Below are 27,503 nucleotides of genomic sequence, written 5' to 3'. Positions count from 1 at the left end.
TTAAACAAAAACAAAAAGTCGTCCGAGTCTCGTTTATCCCTAGAGTACCCAGAGACACCGTTTTGTTCAGCTAAATTCAAAAACTTCGGAGTTCATCTTTACAATTCCCGTGAAATGTAAAGTGAAGACAAACACATTGGGGAACTCATCAGGGACGACTCGGTGTGTTTGTTACCTGTCTTGCCCGTTTCTCTTCTATATACTCATTGAAAAGTATAACCTGAAGTGAATCATAACTCGCCAATCCATGTGCACCGAGAAACACACTGACACCGAGACACACCGAAATTGCGTCGTCCATGTGTATGCATTCACAATGATGCCATTTATTGACTGGGAATTACCGTTGATTTTAGCGTTAGCGGGGGATTTAGCGTTGGAAATTAGCGTTAGCTAAACGGCCGCTAACGTTCTCAAATAAAGACAAATGTCAAACGATAAAGGCAACTGAGAAATTAATTAGATTTCAACACGGCGGATTTTGATCAAAAAAAATGCCATGCGTAGCGCGTGATATCAGGACTCGGGTAAATTAATTAGTTTTTCAATAGAACTTATGTTTGCCTTGTAATAAGACTTCGGAAAAAGTTGTTTTCTTCACCTCATGATTTGAATGTCTTATCGCAATGCAAAGATAAGTTCGATTCAAAAACTAATTACTTTATCGGAGTCCTGAGATTATGCGCTACACGTTGGCCTTTTGTTTGATCAAAATCCGCCGACTTGAAATTTAATTAATTTCGCAGTTGCCTTTATTGTGCGGATTTAGCGTTAGCGTTATTGTTATAGCGTCGAAAAATCTGACGTTCGCTATTTTCTTGATAAATCTTACAGTTTACAGTAAACGAAAGCAAATTTATTTGGTTATGTTAACTTGCTCGTATCAAAATCTTTCGTCTGTCCCGGTTTTGATACTTTTGACAATTTAATTATTTCATTGCACAAATGGCAAGCATATTACTGTAATACGATCGTTAAATCTGTTACTTCTATTGTTCAAGATATCTCCAAGTGTGGGGCAAAAGGAATCTTTTACTTCATTTGATTGTATCTTATGTCTTGCAGCCATATAAAAGAAAACACAGAACCAAATACTATTTTCATCGTAGTCGTCAATAACAAACGTCTACAATTTCTAAAAAGCCAAGTGCATTGTCGGCTTTTTTTCCATATTCCTCGCCTAAACAGACGACCCAAAAAAACACACCACACATCTGTTCCGCTGTTTATAATTTATGAATTTTCTGTAGCACATTAATTCTGGACATCGTAACGGTGATATCATTAACATTAAATAATAGATTCAGGGTCACTGATGATTATGGAAAATTGATGGGACCTGTTTCGGACTGAATGTTAAATTTGAAAAAAAAAATTCGGAATTGCGAATTTGAATGGGTCCATTAATTATTCCGGTGAAAATGTTCTGATAAATTAACTCCATTGCGGCTCGAGTAGATATTTCAAAAATACGTCAACTTCAACCGTAAGCAATAGTAATTTTCGTCTTATATTTCGTGTAAATCTGTGGCCCCACTTAGTCCGTACCTGTCTGCAGGGATATTTTTTAGGGAGCATCGAGTATCCATAAAAATTTTTTTGGATGATTCTTGCATATACAAAAGAAATTCATCCGAACGATCATTTAGTAAAACTTGGCTTTCTATTTATTTTCAGGATTGCCGTCAACCCTTCCAAGGTGGCTCATTCTTTGACCACGAAGGTATGTATACGATGTTACGTTAAAACGTTCAGCGACTTTTATCTACTTCAAGTTTAAATATTATGTGGAAAGTAGAGGAAGAAATGTGCCATGAAATATGAAATAAGAAAATAATGAACGAGGAATGCATTCAAACGACTGATTGGAAGCTTTTAATATCAAGATTGTCTAAAAAAAACAATTTCGGTGAATTCCTTCTCAAAATCATAGAAGAATCGTTGGATTGAATAAATAGACAGCTAATGTTCAAACGATAAATAGTTGTCGGGGAGCTCTGCTAAATTTGTGAAGTCAAAACATTCGCGTCCCTCCTTATAGTCCTTATCGGATGCTTACGCTCACAATTTAAGCAATAACTCCGTAAAACGAAAACCGCCCTGAACTAAAATTTCATTCCATTTCAGGTCTGCCATACTGCGAAACGCATTACCACGCCAAATGTGGCTCACTGTGTGCTGGCTGCTCGAAACCGATAACTGGACGATGTATAACGGCCATGTTTAGGAAATTCCATCCGGAACATTTCGTGTGCGCCTTCTGTCTCAAAGCACTGAACAAGGGCACGTTCAAGGAACAAAACGATAAACCGTACTGCCATGGATGTTTCGACGATGATTCTTTAATGATTGAAAGACGAGAAAAATAAACAACGCGTCAAGGGGAGGGTGGAAGAAATATTTTTAAGTGATGAGGAGGAAAAAATCCGTCGACATATCTTACGGATCTAACGCTCGTCGTTTCTAAAAACACAAAATAACCTTGTCGCTGAGAAACGAGAGATAGAAGAAAGAATAAACCGGAAAACGAGTCAATTTGATAAAAGTTCGTAACATTTGTACACTTCTCGTTAGCAATTATCATTAATGCGCAACGCGCATACATCTAAACTAGTGAAATAACTGACTTAACCTTCCAGAATTGTCCGTTTTATCGACAGCGACGAGCAATAATTTCGTGATGACCTTCCCGGTTGATGATGTGTTCTTAAATTAATGTTGAAATGAACCTAAAACTTTTCCAATTTAACACCAGTAATACTAACAGAAGCAGTGACAGACTCGTCGATGATATTGGCCGTTTCTGAAAGGTTAAGCAAGCAATGCAATCCAGTGGATTTTAGTTCTTTGTTAATCCAACACAAAATTCTGTTAAAAATATTCTTTGATTAGTGCTGGGTGCTACTTCATCGAGGCAAGTAATAAAAACATGGGAAAGGGAGGTACTACGGATAATTCCGATGTAGTCTCGGTCTGTATCAACCCGTTGATGTTTCAAATTAGGTTTTAGTGGATTTCTACATGCATCTCCTACCCTGTAATCCGAGAATGTCAAGGACCTATGTGTCACTCGCACATGAAGTGTTTAAATGACCAATATGGTGCGACGGTAACCGAGACACACTTCTGATTAACAGTCGTTCATCGCTTAATCATACACTTCGTTATTAACGTAGAGGACGTAGATAGAATGTAGCACATAGCTAACGATAAAATAGGGAAAATTCAGCTTTAGGTGTTGCAAGCAAAAATGGAAATACAAAAATGACAATCGGTGCGATCAATGAGTTTGGTAACGTTCAATCAGATGAATTGAGATGCGCAGCGCACTGAGCGCAATTGTATGAGTTTCTAGTTGTCGGATTTTTTTTTTGTTGTATGGGAAGGCCGGATTCGTCCGGCTCAATGAAATAATTTCTATAAGTTTTCTGTCCGCGAGTCGACGAGATCTTTCATTTTCCAATTTGTGCCAATTCTATGTTATATTTTTAAAAAAGATTTTTTTAATTGTTTAAATGTTAAACTAAACGGAGAATGATTTTTTCTTTTGTTTTTCTCTTCTTCTTTTTTTTAGCTAAAAGCAGCAATTAATGTTAATGTAATTGTTTGTGACAAAATTTTTTTTAAATAAAAATTTTAATTCTTACTTGGATAACAATCTAAATTTTGTGTATTTTCTTCAGATTACGAAAACATTAGCTCCGATCCGCCTTATGCCTTGCTAATCACTTCCCTTCTTCTTCTTCTTTTTCAGCCTGTTTACTGTATCCACTACTGGATGTAGGCCTCCCGAATTTCTCTCCATATTGAACGACCCATTGCAATTACTATTGCTCCCAATTTTTGCCTGCTGTTCTCTTGATGCTATTTGTCCATCTCTCTGGTGGTCTACCTCTAGGTCTTTTTTCGTTTGGCTGTCAGTCCATGATCTCTTTGGTCCAACGTTCGTTTGTCCTTCTTGCGATATGTCCCGCCCAGTTCCACTTTAGAGATGCTATTCTTTCCGTGACATCAACGACCTTTGAAAATTAGCCTGAGTTTTCCGAACACCGCCCATGCAAGACCAATTCTACTTTTAATTTCTGCAGTTGGTTGTCCAGATCTAACGTCAGTTTATGACCTAGTTACACTAACTGTCAACTCTTTCACTTCCCTTGGTGACTTTCAAAATCATTGACATAAAAAAAACACTGAAGTCATTGGAGGATTTATGATCATCATCCAACAAACGAATTCTTCGCTCATAATTTGGAAAAAACAAAACTCACAAAATTTTAAATTTACAAGTATCGACTTGGTCTGGAACGTTGTAGCAGTACTGTAGAATTTTATGGAAATATATGAGTTGCGATGCAAAAGTTCTTAAGCCCGTCCTGGAGTTTCTGAAGTCCATCAGAAATTTCAATTAGTTTAAGGACATGTCGACTGAAGTTTATGTGTTAGTGTTTCTTATGATTGAATCATACTAATTCGGTTTGTTCGTTTGCTATGCATCTATTAGAAAAAAGTCTCGCTGCACGGCTGTTTTAAAATAAGTTTGAGTTTTATTGAAAAACGTTATAGGAAAAATTTGGAAAATACGCATCGTGTTTCTTTTCTATAGCCTTGAACCGTTGAAAACTTTTAAATTCTCGTATGAAGATCAGGGCTTGAGTTGGTGAAGTAGCTTCAATCTTAAAATTAATTTTACCTTTTTAGTAGTAACAACAAATCTAGACGACGCGACTGTGGCACCGTTACAATATTTTGAGTGTTTTTTTCCTCGAAAATTCCATGTTTTCATTTTTTAAATATTTTGAAATTCGATTCATTCGATCTCTGTTTCCGCACGGTACTAATTTTAACGTAAAAACGATAAATGGTTTAGACACTCAAATTCCTTCCAACATATTCTTTCTCTTCGTCAACGATACCCTATAATATGAAATCTGACCACATTTTCTCAGAATTCTGACCTGGTTATTTCGGCTGGAAAAAATCTCTTTTCTTTCTATATCTCGGTGTACTCAATGTTCATTAGTATCCATCTTCAGCTTCAAAATTCAGTCAAATATGTTATGAAACTCGTTACATTCTTTACACAGAAGCCTTCCATGGAAACTTTACCGCAAACTTTCGGCGCACAGATAAATGGATGCATACCACATTTTATTACTGAAGCGAACAGTTTGGGCGACTGTTTCACACGAGCAAATTAAATGATAGTGAGATCTACAGTTACCAGAAATGTGTAAAAAAAATGGGAGATTTTGGAAAGAGTTCCCAGAAATGTGCAAATAAAATGGGAGTTTCTAAAAAAGTTCCCAAAAATTTAGCCAAAGATGGGAGTTTTTGGAGAAAGTTCCCAGAAATTTGGAAAAAGCTGGAAGATTTTGCAGAAAGTTCCTAGAAGTGTGCTAAAGTTCCCAAGAAAAGTTTTTTTGACGTTAAAATTGTGGGTGAGAAATTTTTGTCTCGCCGTAAACTTAGTAATACCAGAAATCAGAGTAGACCCAATTTAAGGTTACGTTATCTTATTAATTCTACTTTCTACACCGCCCACGTCTTCGAGTAGTCTTCACTTTGTCTTTAACGAGGGGGTTATCTACGTAAGGTGTTTTACTCAACAAAGCAGCCAAAAAGCAAAACAAAAAATTCCAGATTGAAATAACGTATGCTTTATGAATCCACTCTCCGCCCCCATACGATCAAAATGAAAGTCGGCGTCTCTGACTCGAATCCGAAATTTTTTGGTTTACATTGGGAAATCATCAATTTTGATTGAGAATGCAGTTTTCCACAATTTTGCTTCTAACTTTATAGGGCAAAAAAACCTGTTCAGCAAAATTGTTTTCTATTCACTCCACTTGAGTTGTAATGTCCACTTGAAAAATGGAGAAAACAAAAGAAGAGCTTCGTATTCAGTTTCGATCATTAGGCTTGAGCCCGCCCTGAAAATGTGATCTAACTACGGTCCTGTTGAGTGTTTTGCTTAATTTCACGGTTTTTCACGGATTTAAAATCTTGATATATCGAGGTGGTTACAGGATCATAAGAAATCAAGCAAAATAATGTTAGAGATGAAAAAGTTGATTGGCGAACCGTCGACTTTATTCTAGTCGCTTTGGCTACGGCTATCCACACAAATTACGTTTAACAATTGAAAATCTAAATTGGCCGCATTTTTGCTAGCTACCTGTACGCAAACGGTAACAAAAAACTCGAATATAAAATCTAGGTTTTCATTTGTTAGACGAAATTTATGTGGGAACAATTACAAGTCACAAGCTTTAACATCAGAAAACATTTCACTGTTCCGCGGGTTTACATTAGCTGATTGGATGTGACGAATACCTTTCGCACAATTAATAATGCACAAAGACAAAACTAACAATTTCATGTTCTCGCATAGTGAATATCGAACTTACTGAATTGAATATCGAACTTGAATGAACAATACCAGGACATAGTATTGGTAACTAATTATTAACAACATCACTGAGATCCTGATCAATACGAATAAAACACTTGACTTGAAGCGAACGACACTATTCAGCCAATTCGTTTTGACAACAACACTGCACTGCCACAATCAATGGAATGTACGTGGAATTTCCGACACTGCATTGGTTGGTTTTTGAATGTTTGTGACTGCACTTCCAGGTTCGAACAATAAGAAAACAAACCTACAAACCTACAACCTACAAAAATTCGACAGCTCATTGAGTGGATTTGTTCCCTCAAAATAGAACAAGGAAAACAAATTTTTTAATTTTTTTTTTTACTTCACCGTCGCATGAACGGATGAATTTATTTCAAATAAAAATTCATAAAACGGACATTCGATACAATGAGATTATTATTTTATCAATGTGTTGCACTAAACAACACCGTTTGCGTGTATATAAATGGAGGAAAACCAAACATTCGACAGTTCGTAACATTAATAGAATATTTTTCCACTTTAGTAAATATCCAGAATTGGTACGGAACCGGACGGTGTAATTCCCGGTGGTGTACCAATTTTGTCAAAAATATGCTACAAAACGGACAACAGCAATATTACACAATCGAGGATTTTGGACATTTTCTCAACCGAACATTAAGTCTTACGATTACAATTTTTGTTTGATTTCATATGGAAATTCTGCACAGAAATTTGAGTGTTGTAGAGACTGTACGTATATTTCTAATGGGGACATAATAGTCTACGACTTTGAATCTCTTTCAAAATGATTTTTTTCCGTTCAACTCCTCTTCTTATTTCCTATTTGATCCAACACGCGCACGCACACACTGTGTGTCTGCAACAACGACATCGATCTCTCTCTCTATCTCTACAGTTTTGATTTGGGTGGAATGACTACGTCCTGCCACCAGCTAGCGCGCTCCAGTGCTCCTGGATTTGTCATAAATTCGTGCTGCAGATTTTGGTACAACTAAACGAAAGATGACAATTGGGACAATTAGGCAAGACGAGTAAGCGAGTGGAAAAATTTAGCCTACCAATCCGTCCGATTTTCCCAATACTGAATTCAGTGCAAAGTCTGGCGGTGCCAATGCATCCACAATCGATACAGACACATCTTTGATGTCACTGCAACACTGCAGCAAATTGTTGCGGATTGTGTCCGCAAACGATGCGCCGGTGGCAAAGTTTCCCTGTAACGATGACAACAAAATTGGGTTATTGAAGTGGGAGTCTTGGGCGTGCCAAGTAACAAATTGGAAAATGATGTGCTGAAGAGTGAGGTGCCACTTGCATAATGATTGGATGATGGAAATACCAATCGCTCACCTGGTAGAATGTCGTCATATGTTTGTCTCTACACCAGTATCCATAGATTAGGAAGATGGTATGCAGGTACGGTTGCACATCCGGAGTGACATCACTCTTCGTCAAACGTTTTCTACAAGAAAATGTTGAACTTTAACGACAATGACATTCAAAGACAAAATTGCAGCGACTCACTGGAAGCTTTTCAACGCATAATATTCAGCGTATGCACGTGTCAAATCTCTGGCTTTGTACGCTTGAACATTGTTTCTAGCAGCGAACCGATCAACGCCCTGCTCCACCTTTTCGGCCATCGTTTTTGAAATGCTTTGTAGCAACCAGCACATTAGCCATTCATAACAGCAGATTATAACTGAATCGACAGAAAACTTTTGTTAAACATCAACATCCGATGTACCGGCTCCATTTTGCCACAAGACTTACATTCGAAACTCTTCACGTCCCACCTCTTCAAAATGTTCTCGAAATTGAAGCCGGAGATTTCGTTGCGATTTTTAATGAAATTGGCCGTTCCAGCAGGACTTTCAACATCTTTTTCCCATTGCCGGATCAACCAATTCGACGCCTGTTGACCCAAAACGTTCTTGTCTCCTTCGTATGTTACGCATGCGTCGTGATTGTTGCGCAATTCGCCCAAATTGGCCGCCTTCAAATATCCGTGACCGCCGCACGCTTCTCTGAAATTCGACACGGTGGAACTTGTCGAATTGGCGAGATGCTTGTGACTCAATTACCTCGCCTCTTGAATAGCATCTCGAGCGGTCCAAGTCAATAGCGGCTTCGACGAAGAAACCAGGGCGTGTATCTCCGATACCTTTTGAGTCTGAATGGGGGAATGTGGTGTTAGCAACGGGAATATTTTGAATGATAAAAATCTTACCAGCAACTGAAAGCCGTTGGAATCGGCCTGAGATTTTTCAACCGTTTCTAAGTAGATATCAGTGAGGGCGAATACAGACACTCGGAACACACACGCGGCAGCAAGATACGGAAATATTCTCCATTGCTAGAACAGAACGACCGTTGTGATCTCAACTTCCATTGAACGGAATAAAAATTCTCTTCTACTCACGTGAAGCTGATATTCGATTATTGGCACCTCCGGTCCACTTCTATCCGGTCCGAATTGTTTCCGTAGCGCCGCATATCGAATCGAAATAACAGCGGCATGTGAGAACGTTCCAGCACTCTCTTGCATAATTCCTAAACGACCATCAGAGAATGACTCAAGCGCTGCACCCAACATTTTGCCTGCATTCAATTTGATTCTGAAAACGAGCTTCTCGCAATTATCACGCAATTTTCTTACCTGGTTCAGTAAAAGCGCTTTCGTATTCCCCTTCAGGCGTAACGTCGCCAGTTCGATTCAACAGATTTTCCCTGGGAATGCGATAGTGATTGAACATGACGAAACCGTTGTCAATGCCATTCAAGCCGATTTTTTCGCCAATGTCACCAACCAGCACTCCAGGATATGGTTGCAGTGTGCGCGGATCCCTGATCGGCACAAGGAAGCCGTGTAGTCCGTGATTCGTTCCGTCAGCAGTGTACAAAATGGCAAATAGTAGAGCGAGTGTGCAGGTCTTGCCTGGACGACACAACAGAGTAGGGTTAGCATTTGTGGGGCCCACGTTTCCCTGACGACAAATGAAAGTTACCTAAATTGCCAATCCAACATTTGGCAGCCTCAAAATCAGGTGTGTTGATAATAAATTCCTGCGTCTTTGGATCAAAAGTGGCAGTGGTTCGAATTAGTTTTGTATTTGAGCCATGAGACACTTCGGTTATAGCCAAGCAAGTGACAATCTATCGGAATCAAATTCAACACACAGTCGTCAAATATCGTTTAAGATAGAGGACAGATGGCATCCATCTTTTCAACAATTTCCATCGATCTAAACTCACCTCCCTGTTCCATGCAGCTTTGTAATATTCCAAATGCCGTTCCGATCCCATAGCATTCAAAGCATTGTTGAACAGTCCAATTCCTAATGCTATTTTCACCGAAAAGCTCGGACATATTGAGTGCAGCGCCTCGTTGATGCTCATCAGATATTTGGTCTGTATGGGAAAGACGGAATTATTTTTCGTTTCTCATTGACGAGAAAATGGTACACCGATCCCACCTTATGCTTGTAACTTAAGTCATAGATTTCAGGTGGAACTAAATTAAAATCAGTCATTCGGTTCATTTGCATTGCGGCTCGTCGCTTTTGCTCGTCCGCCGACAAAGTACATCTCGGCTTGGCGAATAGTGGATCGGCTTCAAGGGTGTTCCATGTTTTGTACTGAATAGTAAAATTTACGATGAGTTTTCGTTTGAAAAAATTCCTAGTCACAAACCTTAATTTTCAACGAATTTGAATCTTCAAAGATCAGGCGCAGTTTTTTCCAATCGAATTTTGCTCGACTTCGGTAGGTATCCAGTGGACCTTTGGGCAGATCGGGAATGAATGATGTGTCGACGGTTGAAGACATTGTTTCTGTGAAATGATAACGGAGAAGACGAATTGAATTTTATTGGCTTACAAAACTCACATAACAATGTCTTCATCATGACTACAATTGCATACAAATCATGTAAAGTAATGACTTCATTCGCCGACGATTTGCGAGTATTTGTGTAAGCGGCTGACGAATATGTAAATGTACGTCAGTATAACCTTTATATACCATACATATCATCGTTTGCTGAATCGAAAGATTAGAGTAATTTGATACGGGCCGAACAAGATACGTATGCCGGGTAGCGACTAGGGAATCGATGAAATTCTTCTTGATTTAAATAGCAAATTCAACTGCATAACGTGCCTTGATAAAAGGAAACTCGCGTAGTTATTTGTCTTTCATTTAAAAAATAATTACCGGCTGTCATACACGAACTGCAGATACATTAAACATGCTTTTGCACGGTTTGTATGTGATTTTACGCTATTCCATACACAATTTACACTTGCTTTGACTTCTCTCAGCGGAAATAAGGCTACGTGATTTCTCATCTAGCATTTCGATTGATCATATCACCGTTTGATTCAGCTGAATCAGCGCAAATGAAAGCATTTTTCGATAGAGTTCGACTTCCAGAGATCAGAGCGGAATATTTCAGATTTCAGCTACCTCGCCCAATACTGGTCTTATATTGCGAACACCAGTGAATGTGTTCTGGACGGAAAAGTATTTCCAGGATATTTACAACGTTACAAGCGAATGGAATAGCCTTCCAACAATGTGTTTAACACAAGGTCGCTCGTTATGAGACCAATCGTTTTAAGAGAACTGCAAGATGCGTAACGAAAAGTAGCGAAAATTAAAGAAAAGTAGCGAAAAAAGCAGTTTTTTAATGCATGCTAGAGGCCTTTTTATAGAATGAGAAATGTCCAGCTCGTTTCCAGGAGTCAGAAGCTAGTTCTGGAATTGAGTTCACTGAAAAGGCCATAAGACAAAGTCGCGACTAGACAAACAAAAAAACATTTTTCTTTCACTATAAAACTTGGTTTCCGGTAATTCTGCTAAGTATTCCTCGTTTCAACAACGATTTCTCTACGAAAATGGGTTAACCTTTCAGAAACGGCTCATCATCTGTTATCGACAGTGATGACAAAAATAAACAAAATGTTCAGTTAACGTGTTCGTATAGCAAAGCATACGGTTGATCTAATGAAGCACAAACTTTAGGCCTCAAACTTTAGATAATATTGTAAACAATAGAAGTAACAGATTTACTGTTTTATGTTTCTGATAGGTTAAAATAACTGAATCTACATCTACATAGCGATGCATTTCGACCATTTCGACATGTTATACTAGGCGTCGTATGCGTTGCTATCTAAACCGACAGTAAGCATCACAGAATAGAGTACCAAGAACAGACGACCACGAAATTACGTATTCAAATCTATTCGTTTCATCCAAATTATTAAAAACTGAACCTGTCAGCGGTTTAGTGTGGTAAATTCTCGTCTTTACGTCACGAGAACCTTAGCTCACGATGAGTACAGTCTTCGAAACTCTAAATTCGCGGTCATTTTGTTTCTTTGTTTCAAAATATTTCCTTCCTTTCTTCGATCCGATTATTGCTTCTACCACCTAACTTATTTCTAGTTTAAAATACCATTACAACGTAACGATAAAAAAATATGAATGAAAAACCACTTCGGCAGCCAATATGGCTTTAATTGACGATCCAATCAATAAAAAATAGACCAAGTCTGAAAATAGATTGGACTAGATAATTAACTCTACCTTCCTTATCATATGTGTGTAATAAAAATGAAACAATCAAATCGTCGGAATTGACATAATCGTGACATAACAAAAGACAAATTGAAGATCATCAGTATGTGAGTAGAAACCGATAATACCGGTAATAAACAACGGAAACAAAGTGACATCATTCATCACTTATGTTGTTTGGTCTGAGCTAATAGATACAACAAATATTACCGAACACCACGGATTTCAATAGCGACAATGAATTATATTCACTAAGTCAAATTACCGGCGGCGTTATCCGTTCTTACAGCTGGTAGTGCCATTGGAAATAGATTAGTAGACAATAAACTTGAATCGATCAGAGCGGAAAGTTTGGATCTATCCGTTCGCAGAATCCTAGCACAACGCGAATGTGGCAAAGGTACTAGTCCGAATGAAAAAATATTTTTGATGGGAATTTGCTTTCCTCAATGTGATTCATGCAAATAAATGTGTGCTACCTCGACACAGACGGACATTAGTATTCACAGCGTTCGACTAATTCGGTAAATTATGCCAATGCATTCGATTTAACACACAGGGTATACATCATAGGTACTTCCAGCTATATATTTCAGTTGACTCATCATTTCAGTACAATTGATCAACGTAACTGATAAACCGTATTGTTTGTGTTATCTAAAACCTACATTTGAAAAAAAAATGCAGCACAGATAAGTGGTGACAGCACACGAGTATGTCAAACACTTGAGAAGAGGAAGCAACGGTCACATTTCGACGGAATAAGTACAATCGAAATTATATTTTTGTAACAATTCACCTTCGTACAGTCATTATCATTTGTGGAAATGACTGGGTTTTGTTATACATACAATACGGCGTTTTCATTGATAAATCGCTGAGGTTAGATTAGCTGTTACTGCCAGCAACAACATATAGGTGGCCGTAGCAACGAACCCGAACCGTCAGATCAATATTTTAGAACCAACGTCATCCGGTCAATTGTCATAGTTTTTTCATTCGATCAAGATTACATTCGATCAAAGTTTCATTCAATTAAACGCACGAAATCAATCGTGCAAAGTTATCATTTTCATATATCGAACCTTAGCTGTAAGTATACATTCGTCTTGCGGTAGGAAATAGAACCGGAATTTATTGTTATATTTGCCCATAGACTAAGCTATCGAACGTACAATTTCTGGGATCTAAGAGAGCGTTGTCGTAAACTCACTCGTTATCGCAATCGGTAAATTTGAGATTTTCATTTATAATTCGCATCCATCCTGACTCTGTGTTAAATTTATAGAAGCGCCCAGAGATTTGTATCAGATTCAAGATTGTTACACCCGGTCAATACACGATAAGAGTAGATACGTGGTCATTTCTAATACACTTTTTCTATTTTTTTCCCACGATAGAAATGCACACGTGTATGTAATAAAACGTTCACGTATGTCTTTGTTTTTGTACACGTGTCTTATCAATAAAAAGCAATATTCGTGCACGTGTGCTATCAATAAAATGGACACGTGTCTAATGACATGTGTCTAATGACACGTGCCATATAATAGTGGGATGATTATGCACGTGCATGAAACGTTTCAGCACAGCAATGGTTTAATTCGCCTATTTTGATTGGCTTAACCCCCTCCTCTCAAGTTTAGTCAATTTACTGTATATTGATAGCGTCTATTGATTCTGCCAGAAAAATGTCCTCGTTAGTGTTATTTATTGAATCAACTCATTAAGAGTTTTTCTCATCAAAAAACATATTGTGACTCCCATTCATTCACGCGTGTAAAAAATTAATGTCCTAGCGTCCATACATAAATAATCCTTCTTCTATTCACCAGATTTCGCCCTCATTATTGAGATGTCAAAAAATATGGTTATTTACGACCTTGAAACAATCCCTAATCAAAATAGTTATTTCCGCGTCCCTAATGTGTTGTGATTGTTTTTGTGTGTAAAACCTCAACAATACCAACAATACGAGTCAATGAAAATGATTTCATCATTTTTATCATTTTGTATCTCGCAATGATAATGCATTCTGTTTGCACTGAAAAACTAATTGACCGTGACGGAATGAGTGCAATATTGTGCACCCCTCTTTTATGAACTTCTCGCACCTTCAATATGATGAGATATGATGCGTTTTCTCATACTGCAGCTGCATTTCAATATTGATCAGTGATTGAATAAGTGAAAATGATATTGGGAGTTGTACCTGTTGATTTTTCAATGTTCAAAAGGGTAGGTTATTTTTATAGATTGTTTTATGATTCTGCTTATTTCTGCTTCAACTGTACAATGGACAACATCACAGAGCTAACTCAACTGATAGAAATTGTCGACCCTTGTAAGTCCTTTATCTTCGTTATTTTGTGAAATCAACTAAAACTGGTTTTTGGTTGGTTATAGTTCTAAAGATGTATAATCACCTCACCACCGCTCTTGGTTGGTACATAAAAATAAGACGTGATGGACACACAGTTTTATTTATTCATTTTTTTTGTTATCAGAAATTGTTTACATTTGACATTCCAGTCCTAAATATTTGGACAATTCAGCACAATTTTTTACTTCATTGAAATTTTCCTCAAAATGTTTCCGGTACGCATTGATTAAATGTTTTTTGATCGCTGGTTTATAGTTTACGTAGTCGTAAACATACTCTCTGGAGACTTGATATATCTCGTCAGTTTTGTTATACGCAACTTGATGGGCAGCTTCGATGGAAATAGTCACTTTTTCACCAGATTTGGATTTCAGGTAGCAAAAATTAGGCGATACCGACTCTACAGTCACGCCAAGGTCGCCTGAGGAGTCCCATACAAACTCGTCCTCAGCTTCCAATTTTTGCCGAAGGTGCATTATAAATGAACCAAAATTAGGTGCAGTGAACGAGACATGAGTTGTAGTAGATCCATCAGCGTTGCAAATTCGTATCATTGGTTGCAGCGAAACAGGATCAATACCGATTGTCAGATATTCGGTAAACTCTGTTCCAATTGTCACTTTTTTCTCTCGTAATAAACCACACTCATGGTACAAATTTTTCAAACTTTCCGCCATTCCGGACTGTTTTTGTTAGAGTAAATCTCTACTAAACACTACTGAATCAACGGAGAGAGAAAAGCAGAGTTTTATACCATTTTCTCGTCACATCCCCTCTTCCTCTTCACTTTGAAATAAAAAACATCTTTTTTTATAAAACCACACGCACACAAAATTTTCTTTTTATTTTTTATTTTTTTTTTAAATACAAAAATCCTTAAAATATTTCTTAAAAATATCTGATTCGTACAAAACTCATCATTTTTTTCTTCAAATTTTTTCTCTTAGTTTCTAAATTTTGTTTCTTAAATGCCAGAAATTTCCTTACTTCGCTATTTCGCATAATGTAATTGTAATTCTTTTGAATAAAAATATCGTTTAAATGTAATTTTTGTGAAAATTTGTTGACAAATGTTTGTAAGGCTCCTTTTCTTGACATGTGAAGGATGAAACACGTAGCATACATTCCACAAACTTTTGACGACAATTGCTGAACCTGAAGTTCGTTATATTTAAAGCTTTCACAATTATTTTTTACAAAGTCGCGTATGTAATAGCTTTTTGGTGGGAAACCGAAGCTATCAAAGTAGTTGGCATGTAATTTTCCTCTTGTCTTTTTAATGTATAATCCTGTCCAGTGGCTGCCAGGCTCGGATGAGTGAGATAAATTCACCACAAAACCGTACTCGAATTTTTTATCAATTTTCATCTCCGACAGTTGATCGATTGCGCACACAATCATTTTGCAATTCCGGTTGGTGTTGGTGAGATCCAAAAATTTTGCAATTCAGTTGTGTTCATTTTTAACAACTGTAGTCGGTTACAATGTTTCTATACCCCGTTTCCTATTGCAATGTGATTGTTTTTATGAGAAAACCTCAGCAATACCTACAATACAATGGATACATCTGCAATTTATTGATACGTTTCAATCAAAATCACAATATGAGGCAATAAATGAAAATGATTTCGTCAATTTTATCATTTTTATATCTCGCAATGATAATGCATTCTGATTGCACCGAAAAACTAATTGGTCGTGACAGAATGAGAACAATATTTGTGCACCCTCTTTTATGAACTTCGCGCACCATCAATATGGTGAGGTACAGCTGGATTTTAATTTTTGATCGGTGATTGAAATAAGTGAAATTATATATAGGGTGAGCTTCGGCCGGTACCTGTAGATTTTTTCAAATGTTCAAGTGGGTAGGTTACTTTGTAGGTTGTTTTTGTGATTCTGATTATTTCCGCTTCAGCTGTAAAAGATTTTATTTTCACACACAAAAATTTATTATTCAGAAAGTACATTTTTCTTTTCTTTTCTCATTCGTCATAAATACTGGCATATGATTTCAAAGTTTCGAGGTATGAACGACTGGAGATGATGCCAAACGCAATGTGGTGCTTTATAGTTGTTTCTTCCTCCTCCTCAAGTGTACTGGGGTTCTGGTAGACAATTCGTTTCAATGCTTGTTCACGGTCCCACGGTGATAAACCCATCACTTCGCCTTTAATGGACTGTAGCATTACGGGGTATTTGCTTGACCATACATCGCGCTGCCCCGTTGCATGTTCAATACACGCACGGCTGTGATGAAGATTTTCCAGGCTGTCTTTATTCAGCATAACAAACCCGTCTTTATCAGAAAATTTCCACTGGTCTCTCCACACCTCTGTGATTCCAGTGCTAATGTCGCCAATAATATCCGCGCTACCGGTTACAATCAGCGCAATACGTGCCATGAAAGAGTAAATTCTATCTCGAGTGGGAATCGTGATATGACCGCTACCGCAGATTTTCATGGTAGGTACAAAGGTCTCGGGGTCGTTGCCGATAATGACATATCTGCTGGAATACTTGTTCAGGTGGATGGTTTTTTCAGCAAGCATTTGTGTTTCAGTCCACAATCCTGCGGATTTGTTCTTTGCCATGTTTTAATAACTTGTTATTGTATGTTTTAAATTTTCCCGATTAAGAAAAGCGACCTGGTAAACTGATTTCACGAAATGATGATTTCACTACAGAACGATGGCTCTTTATATCTGATTTTGAGAACCCCACCTAAATCTTTTTACGAAACGAGACGAGCAGTGCACCGAAACATATTTTTTCTTCGTCGTGCTTTACATTTTCACACTCACAATATACTGTACAGCTACTGGGGTGAATAAACATATCTATAAATTGACGAATAGAAAACGAGCATGATTTTTCGCTCTCACTCCCCGAGAGCAGCTTTATGAATAATAGAATAATTTTTAGAAAATGTAAACAAAAATTAATCAATATTGATTAAAGAAAAATATTTTCCCTTTTCATGTGAATAAAAGTATCAGCCTTAAACCCTCTGAACAAGGAGCAAGAGGCGTGAATGAGGAGCAGTAAGAGTGAATGATGAGCAGGAGGAGTGAATGAGGCGCAGGAGGAGTGAATGAGGACTCGGTGTATTCGTAATTTATTTAAATATTTCAAATATCGAATTTTTCACATGATTTTTTAATTTTTGTTGTGTTTTGTTTTCAACAATTTGATTAAAGTTGGATTTCTTTTTTCATAAATTTCAGCCACAATGTTGTTGATAAAAGTTACAGGACCGCTGCGATAAGCTGTCAATGTACAATCACAATCGTATACCCCAAACTCATCAAAAACAAATATACAATCATATGGACAATGCTCTATGTTTTCTGGATCCTTATATTTAGACATTTCATAAAATTTTTCGAGCTTTTCGCACAGTAAAGGATCATTAGAGTCTAAAATGTCCAACAGCTGTTCCATCACTATTTTTAAGTCCATTCGTCTCCAATTCTGTTTGAAATTGGCTGTTACTTCCTCGTACGAACAAAATGATTGTACTTGCTCTACAATACACGGAACTGGATAATATGCGTTGACGATTTCACAAGCAATCTCTCTTGGGTATACAAAAATAATACGTGTACAGTAACATCTGGAATTACCACGGCAGTTGTCAAAATGACCGGCAATCGGCACACCATATTGCTTCGAATCAGCAAGAAAATCTCTCCATCTTTCATTGATATAATCGTATTTCCTTCTGAACATTGACTTTTCACTCCGCTCCTCTAACGAATCTTCGAATTTTTTTAGTAGATTTTCAATAGTTGTTTCATAGTTTATTGTTCTCCAGTTTTTTTCAAAATACTTTATTATTTCCACACGTTCAACATCACCGAGCACTTCACTTACACACATGATATTATCCATTTTGGGAACTATTTTTCCATACCTACTTCTAATACTCAATAATCAGTAGCCTTAGAGTGCATCGTTTATATACCGTGAAAATCCAGAAAGGAGAGTTGTTTCAACCAATCAAAATAGACCATTTACCCCTATTGTTACAAACAAAAGATCTAGTGTGATTTAGACGAAATAAAATTGTATGATAAAGTTCTCAATCACTCGAAAAAGCAATGGTCATATCACTTTATTCATTTTTATAACAGAAAAACTTCACCCCTCTGCAATGTTAATATTAAGATGTGTGAAGAAAGAGACTGGTACCCTCGATATTGATTTGCGATATACCTATCCGATATTGATTTTTTCAATCAAGGGTGTATGTGTGTCAGCTATATGGAATACTATACTCGATGTATGACAGTGTTACTAGATGATTAAAGTAATTTCGTTACTTATGTTGCTCAGTTTAATTTACTCGAAGTGGAAAATTAAGATTAATGATGATAAATCAAGAGCTATATTTTTCACTAGAAGGCGCGCTCGTAGATTCTTGCCAAGTAGAAATTTGAAGTTAAATAATCAAATTGTGACCTGGTCTAATTCGATCCGCTATTTAGGTATTGAACTCGACAAAAAGTTAACTTATGCGAAGCAAACTGAGAATTCTAGAGTTCGTGTAATGAAGTATGTCAGGATTTTCCACCCGCTTATCAACCGGAAGTCGAAATTGAGTGTGAAAAACAAGATTCTACTTTTTAAAAATGTTTTCCGACCAATCATTACCTATGGTTCACCTGTATGGGGACAATGCGCTAACTGTCACATTGAGAAGTTACAAGTGGCACAAAATAAGTGTCTTAAAATAATTTTAAACAAACCACACCACTACAACACTACCCGTCTTCACACAAACACTAAAATTGAACTCGTTAAATCATCTATACATAAATACACAAACACTTTTTTTAATAAATGCGGCTTTTCATTGAATCCACTAATCTCTAATCTCTGCCAATAGAAAAATTACCCACTCATCATGTTCTTCAAAATTCCACAATTTCATACATTTCGACACTTCATATCATTACACTTACTAACAAAATCTCTCGTTCTTTTATACTTAAAATAACACTAAATAGTTAAGGTTTTTTATAACAGTTTTCCTTACAAATACAAATCTTTATAACACAATACACCAACCTACTAATTACTAAATTAAGTTGTAAAACCGAATCCAGGTTCACCTCTTATAAACCAAACAATATTATTATACTAGAAATTACTAACGAATAATGCATAATAAAACTTCATATCATATCATATCATTTATTATTCGGTGAGTCCAATAGTATGAGGAAAGAGTAAGATGAGCATTTTGGAGGAGCAGGAAGAGTATTTAGAGGAGCAGGAAGAGTATTTGGAGGAGCAGGAGGAGTATTTGGAGTAGCAGAAAACATATCTTTAGATTAGAGAGCTTACCTGCCATAAGCTTAACAGCTCTTCCTTTCCAAAAAGGATTTGATCGAGATTACCGCTCAATCAGCGGGTAGAACTACCTTTTTATGCCGGTGTTCATGCACCAACATTACCAAAGGTGAGGCCAGAGCCCATCTCAACCCTTACTGCACTTTCCCCGGGAGCAGTACCCCAGCGCATATCGCGCAATTGAACCGACAGCCACCACGTTTCAGCCAAGGATAGGCTCCTCAACCATCGCTGGGCCCGATACCGAGAGTTTCTCTGGTTCTCGGGGGGCTTCCAGCTCCCGTGGTACCGATACAAACCCTCGGGTAGGGTACGTGGTTGGTATGACCACTTCGGATGGAATCATGAACTCCCAGCTCCGATCGACTTGCATCAAATTCCGCGGGGTTGCAACGCCCCGAGGGAACTTCGTGGAATGGGCCGGGACTGCTCGGTTTAGAAGCAGAACCGACTTTTCCGTCAGTAATACTGACTCCAGTAGTTCCCATTTTGCGGTTGGAGAGCATTTGGCGTTACCCAGGGTGCACGTGTATCAAAGATACGGACGCGCTCTCCGCTACACCCCTATTTGGAGTAGCAGTAGGAGTTTTTAGAGGAGCAGGAGGAGTATTTGGAGGAGCAAGCGGAGTATGAAGAGGAGCGGGAGGAGTATTTGGAGGAGCAAGCGGAGTATAAATGAGTGCACTCGAATGAGTGCGTTTAAATGAGTGCGTTCACTACATTCGAAAACATTTTTTAAAAGCGACAAGTAGAGATTTATTTTATCAACGAAAATAGAAAACGAATTGAGTGAAAAGACTTTTCGTACGACATCCTCTCTTCATCCTCATTTGAAATAAAACATTTTTTTATAAAACCACACGCACACAATATTTATTTTATTTTTCAAATACAAAAATTCTTAAAACTATTTTTCAAAATTTTGTTTTTCCGGAAAAAAATTTTTCCGTAATTTTATTTTCTGATGAGTACAAAACTCAGCATTTTTTTCTTCAATTTTTTTCGTTTAAGTTCTAAATCCTGTTTCTTAAATGCTAGAAATTTTCTTACTTCACTATTTCGCATTAAATAATTGTAATATTTTTGTATAAAAATGTCGTTTAAACGTAATTTCTTTGAAAATTTGTCAATAAATGATTGTGCTGTCCCGTTATCTGACATGTGAATGATGAAACATGAGGCAATGAGGCATACATCCCACAAACTTTTGATTTTATTTGTTGAAACTGGAGATCGTTATACTCAAAACTTTGATATTTATTTTTTATAAAATCGTGGAGGTAAAAGCTTTTAGGCGGCATGCCATAGCTATCAAAGTAACTGCACTCCCCCTTTTAATATATAAACCCACCCAGTGGCTTCCTCCCTCTGATGAGTGATAAAAATTAACAAAAATTTGGAGTACTGTTTCGTGGTTAATCCAGAAAACATAGAGCATTGTCCATATGATTGTATATTTGTTTTTGATGAGTTTGGGGTATACGATTGTGATTGTACATTGACAGCTTATCGCAGCGGTCCTGTAACTTTTATCAACAACATTGTGGCTGAAATTTATGAAAAAAGAAATCCAACTTTAATCAAATTGTTGAAAACAAAACACAACAAAAATTAAAAAATCATGTGAAAAATTCGATATTTGAAATATTTAAATAAATTACGAATACACCGAGTCCTCATTCACTCCTCCTGCGCCTCATTCACTCCTCCTGCTCATCATTCACTCTTACTGCTCCTCATTCACGCCTCTTGCTCCTTGTTCAGAGGGTTTAAGGCTGATACTTTTATTCACATGAAAAGGGAAAATATTTTTCTTTAATCAATATTGATTAATTTTTGTTTACATTTTCTAAAAATTATTCTATTATTCATAAAGCTGCTCTCGGGGAGTGAGAGCGAAAAATCATGCTCGTTTTCTATTCGTCAATTTATAGATATGTTTATTCACCCCAGTAGCTGTACAGTATATTGTGAGTGTGAAAATGTAAAGCACGACGAAGAAAAAATATGTTTCGGTGCACTGCTCGTCTCGTTTCGTAAAAAGATTTAGGTGGGGTTCTCAAAATCAGATATAAAGAGCCATCGTTCTGTAGTGAAATCATCATTTCGTGAAATCAGTTTACCAGGTCGCTTTTCTTAATCGGGAAAATTTAAAACATACAATAACAAGTTATTAAAACATGGCAAAGAACAAATCCGCAGGATTGTGGACTGAAACACAAATGCTTGCTGAAAAAACCATCCACCTGAACAAGTATTCCAGCAGATATGTCATTATCGGCAACGACCCCGAGACCTTTGTACCTACCATGAAAATCTGCGGTAGCGGTCATATCACGATTCCCACTCGAGATAGAATTTACTCTTTCATGGCACGTATTGCGCTGATTGTAACCGGTAGCGAGGATATTATTGGCGACATTAGCACTGGAATCACAGAGGTGTGGAGAGACCAGTGGAAATTTTCTGATAAAGACGGGTTTGTTATGCTGAATAAAGACAGCCTGGAAAATCTTCATCACAGCCGTGCGTGTATTGAACATGCAACGGGGCAGCGCGATGTATGGTCAAGCAAATACCCCGTAATGCTACAGTCCATTAAAGGCGAAGTGATGGGTTTATCACCGTGGGACCGTGAACAAGCATTGAAACGAATTGTCTACCAGAACCCCAGTACACTTGAGGAGGAGGAAGAAACAACTATAAAGCACCACATTGCGTTTGGCATCATCTCCAGTCGTTCATACCTCGAAACTTTGAAATCATATGCCAGTATTTATGACGAATGAGAAAAGAAAAGAAAAATGTACTTTCTGAATAATAAATTTTTGTGTGTGAAAATAAAATCTTTTACAGCTGAAGCGGAAATAATCAGAATCACAAAAACAACCTACAAAGTAACCTACCCACTTGAACATTTGAAAAAATCTACAGGTACCGGCCGAAGCTCACCCTATATATAATTTCACTTATTTCAATCACCGATCAAAAATTAAAATCCAGCTGTACCTCACCATATTGATGGTGCGCGAAGTTCATAAAAGAGGGTGCACAAATATTGTTCTCATTCTGTCACGACCAATTAGTTTTTCGGTGCAATCAGAATGCATTATCATTGCGAGATATAAAAATGATAAAATTGACGAAATCATTTTCATTTATTGCCTCATATTGTGATTTTGATTGAAACGTATCAATAAATTGCAGATGTATCCATTGTATTGTAGGTATTGCTGAGGTTTTCTCATAAAAACAATCACATTGCAATAGGAAACGGGGTATAGAAACATTGTAACCGACTACAGTTGTTAAAAATGAACACAACTGAATTGCAAAATTTTTGGATCTCACCAACACCAACCGGAATTGCAAAATGATTGTGTGCGCAATCGATCAACTGTCGGAGATGAAAATTGATAAAAAATTCGAGTACGGTTTTGTGGTGAATTTATCTCACTCATCCGAGCCTGGCAGCCACTGGACAGGATTATACATTAAAAAGACAAGAGGAAAATTACATGCCAACTACTTTGATAGCTTCGGTTTCCCACCAAAAAGCTATTACATACGCGACTTTGTAAAAAATAATTGTGAAAGCTTTAAATATAACGAACTTCAGGTTCAGCAATTGTCGTCAAAAGTTTGTGGAATGTATGCTACGTGTTTCATCCTTCACATGTCAAGAAAAGGAGCCTTACAAACATTTGTCAACAAATTTTCACAAAAATTACATTTAAACGATATTTTTATTCAAAAGAATTACAATTACATTATGCGAAATAGCGAAGTAAGGAAATTTCTGGCATTTAAAAAACAAAATTTAGAAACTAAGAGAAAAAATTTGAAGAAAAAAATGATGAGTTTTGTACGAATCAGATATTTTTAAGAAATATTTTAAGGATTTTTGTATTTAAAAAAAAAAAAAAAAAAATAAAAAGAAAATTTTGTGTGCGTGTGGTTTTATAAAAAAAGATGTTTTTTATTTCAAAGTGAAGAGGAAGAGGGGATGTGACGAGAAAATGGTATAAAACTCTGCTTTTCTCTCTCCGTTGATTCAGTAGTGTTTAGGATTTACTCTAACAAAAACAGTCCGGAATGGCGGAAAGTTTGAAAAATTTGTACCATGAGTGTGGTTTATTACGAGAGAAAAAAGTGACAATTGGAACAGAGTTTACCGAATATCTGACAATCGGTATTGATCCTGTTTCGCTGCAACCAATGATACGAATTTGCAACGCTGATGGATCTACTACAACTCATGTCTCGTTCACTGCACCTAATTTTGGTTCATTTATAATGCATCTTCGGCAAAAATTGGAAGCTGAAGACGAGTGGGTATGGGACTCCTCAGGCGACCTTGGCGTGACTGTAGAGTCGGTATCGCCTAATTTTTGCTACCTGAAATCCAAATCTGGTGAAAAAGTGACTATTTCCATCGAAGCTGCCCATCAAGTTGCGTATAACAAAACTGACGAGATATATCAAGTCTCCAGAGAGTATGTTTACGACTACGTAACCTATAAACCAGCAATCAAAAAACATTTCATCAATGCGTACCGGAAACATTTTGAGGAAAATTTCAATGAAGTAAAAAATTGTGCTGAATTGTCCAAATATTTAGGACTGGAATGTCAAATGTAAACAATTTCTGATAACAAAAAAAATGAATAAATAAAACTGTGTGTCCATCACGTCTTATTTTTATGTACCAACCAAGAGCGGTGGTGAGGTGATTATACATCTTTAGAACTATAACCAACCAAAAACCAGTTTTAGTTGATTTCACAAAATAACGAAGATAAAGGACTTACAAGGGTCGACAATTTCTATCAGTTGAGTTAGCTCTGTGATGTTGTTCATTGTACAGTTGAAGCAGAAATAAGCAGAATCACAAAACAATCTATAAAAATAACCTACCCTTTTGAACATTGAAAAATCAACAGGTACAACTCCCAATATCATTTTCACTTATTCAATCACTGATCAATATTGAAATGCAGCTGCAGTATGAGAAAACGCATCATATCTCATCATATTGAAGGTGCGAGAAGTTCATAAAAGAGGGGTGCACAATATTGCACTCATTCCGTCACGGTCAATTAGTTTTTCAGTGCAAACAGAATGCATTATCATTGCGAGATACAAAATGATAAAAATGATGAAATCATTTTCATTGACTCGTATTGTGATTTTGATTGAAACGTATCAATAAAAATGCGGATGTTCCCATTGTATAATAAATATTCGACATCTCCGAAGTCATCAGAATTTCATATTAGGACCTGAACACGAACAATTTTTAAACTTCATCGGGGCTTTGCACGTCGCATACGTTTTAGAAAGATGTACGGAGGCATGTGTTTTGCTCTAGCATCTAGTTATGCGTAATGCGTATGGCATTAGATCTACGGATATCATTAGCGCCACGTACCAGGTCATGTATATTAAGTTAAAGTTTGATTAGATGTGTCGAGATTTAAAGTAAACTAAAGAAGTCCATAGAAACTAATGATTTGCAGTGAATCTTTTTTGTTTATTTCATCATTGAAAGCCACAAGAGATTAATATATATTATATTATCCTTCTCTTAGACAATGACATCTTTATGCTAAACACTTAATTCAATTGTACCTCAAGAAAATACAGATGATTCCCACTTTGGTTGATTGGAATGAAGGAATTGTGGTTTCTAGTAACATTAGACATCAATATACTTTCGTAATTCGTATCGGAGGATATGGAGCCCATGGAGGTGAACGATAAATTATAGTATCCGGCAATGCGTTTGCTGATACGATTACCTTTTAAGTGAAATTGTATTTTAACATGACCTACAATAATGTAAAAGTAAAAACTTTCTCACCAAGCTTAATAACAGTAAGGTAACACTAACTAACAACCACTTCATTTTGCAGTTTGAAATTTCTGAAGGTTTATTTGACGATAAGCCCGACGAATTTGCTATTTTATTCAGAAAATAGTCTATTTTAATTTCTTGAATACATCAATACTTTTGGATTAATTTCTTCCACAAGATACACTTGGCATAAACGTCTGCATACGACGAGGGGTTAACAACTAGAAGAAATGATGGGACATGAGGCAGGATTTTATTTTTACTTTTTATATGTAACTCGGCATCGTAATCTGCAAAATTTGCAAACTTTAGATGCATCTGTTACATAAATCGGTTTATGAGTCTCGGTGCAAAGTACTTTATTGGGTAATGTGTATTATGACACACGGCCTGCTCACACATCTACTAGTGCTTAATAATAGTTATTTACATAACAATCTTGTCAACATCATCTTGTCAAGAGGCACACGAAAACAAGACTTTTCATCGTTTTATACCTAGTTATGTAATGCTTTTGAAACTTAAACCGATTTTCTTGTTTTCACGAGGTGTGTAAATGCCACTTTCGACCCTAGAGAGACCAAAAAAATTGTATTCGTACCACAGACGAAAAGTCTTTTTTAGCATGTGAACATGTGCATCCAGAACGAGCCGAAGGCGAAAGGTACGAAATGTACTATTGCACTCGATGTCATAAATAACCATTTATTTTTACACTGAGTTCTATGTTGTGTACAGTACATCAATAAACGAAGTCTATACGATTTAAAATATTCCGTCCACAACAGATACGTATACAACTTTTCATGCTGAGGGCCCAAGTTAAGAGCAAAATTCCGAAATTTATTCTATGAATTGAACAAGACGCAATGATTAAATGAAAATTTGTTAGATAGAGTCTCATTGACTTCCTGTTGAATGAATCAATTAAGTCCATACCACTATCACGACAGAGTAAAATAAACCAAGCAGGAGCGGTAAAATACAGGAGGCTACTAGATTATTCAGGTCTCTTGTCAAATCAGCGCGCCTGGTTAATTTTACTCTGTTGTGCCGGTATACGATACCGTATACCACTTAAATCGATAAAGCAAAATTATCCTTGAAAGAACATCTGCATTCATTTGCGGGTGTGGACTATGAACAACTAAGCCAGGTATTTTGTTAACAAATTTTCCTAAGTTTGCGTCAATTCGTTGTTGATTTAGTTTGTCGGTATTTACTCTTCAGAATTTTACGTCTGTTTGAATTGATGAATTCTGTAAAACGCCAAAAGCTTCCATATCCAAGCAAGTGTTGAATTTTCAATTAGTTTGAACAGTTATGGAAAATTCATTAAATTTTCAATATAAATACGACGCATTTGCCTGAACATTTGTCATTCGACTTCAATCATTCGTCAAAATGAATCCTAAAACGTGTTTCAAAGTTGTTGTAATATTCGTGTTGCTGGGTCTCGTATCAGCTAGAAGCAAAGTAGGTGGTCTAGGTGTGTAGTAATAATAAAATACGTAAAAAATCAGCCACTTAAAAATAACATTTATTCAAGGTCAACGGCCCAGATGTAGAAAAGCTATCAACATAATCGACTTAGTCGATGATGTTGTTAATCCAATACTGGAAGATCCATGCGAAATTGTAACTTGTCTATTGAATTTTACATGTCAACGAACTTGCATTTCTCCGACTTTAACAACAGTCCTTGGATTGGTAGCTGATTTGATAAATACAGCCGTATGTAATGATGGACTAGTGCCATGTCCCGATAACCTGGCAATCGAAAAATGTTTAAATCCGGACGGACGAAAAGCGCTCCTAGGATTGTAGACTTTCAAATAAAAACATAATTTTTGTAAACGGAAACTCAAAGTAAGTGTTTTAAGTGACGCAACTTT

At 36.8% G+C, this 27,503-nt stretch overlaps 1 protein-coding gene and 2 long non-coding RNA genes across 4 annotated transcripts; 1 reads left to right on the top strand and 2 right to left on the bottom strand.

The window, feature by feature from the left end:
* Window positions 1–80: 80 nt before the first annotated feature.
* On the bottom strand, window positions 81–14,917 carry LOC119080584. The gene is made up of 3 exons (XR_005088353.1): window positions 14,906–14,917; window positions 11,927–11,928; window positions 81–158 (listed from the first exon to the last, which is right to left on the bottom strand). It is a non-coding gene; the product is annotated as an uncharacterized LOC119080584 (long non-coding RNA).
* Window positions 7,058–10,255, bottom strand: LOC119080561 (peroxisomal acyl-coenzyme A oxidase 3-like). Its single transcript, XM_037188976.1, has 13 exons — window positions 10,121–10,255; window positions 9,904–10,065; window positions 9,683–9,838; window positions 9,436–9,583; window positions 9,087–9,365; window positions 8,850–9,028; window positions 8,658–8,783; window positions 8,512–8,600; window positions 8,201–8,454; window positions 7,952–8,129; window positions 7,778–7,889; window positions 7,486–7,641; window positions 7,058–7,418 (listed from the first exon to the last, which is right to left on the bottom strand). The coding sequence occupies exons 1-13, from the start codon at window positions 10,253–10,255 to the stop codon at window positions 7,317–7,319; spliced, it is 2,076 nt and encodes a 691-aa protein (XP_037044871.1). The 3' UTR covers window positions 7,058–7,316.
* LOC119080566 lies at window positions 12,991–27,477 on the top strand. 2 transcript variants are annotated; one of them, XR_005088336.1, is made up of 4 exons: window positions 12,991–13,102; window positions 13,167–13,238; window positions 25,343–27,097; window positions 27,158–27,477. It is a non-coding gene; the product is annotated as an uncharacterized LOC119080566 (long non-coding RNA). The 2 variants fall into 2 exon arrangements; XR_005088335.1 differs by lacking the exon at window positions 13,167–13,238.
* The last annotated feature ends 26 nt before the right edge of the window (window positions 27,478–27,503 follow it).

Source organism: Bradysia coprophila, unplaced genomic scaffold, assembly GCF_014529535.1.
Source record: "Bradysia coprophila strain Holo2 unplaced genomic scaffold, BU_Bcop_v1 contig_350, whole genome shotgun sequence".
Taxonomy (NCBI): domain Eukaryota; kingdom Metazoa; phylum Arthropoda; class Insecta; order Diptera; family Sciaridae; genus Bradysia; species Bradysia coprophila.
This window is presented reverse-complemented; position numbering and strand designations above follow the sequence as displayed.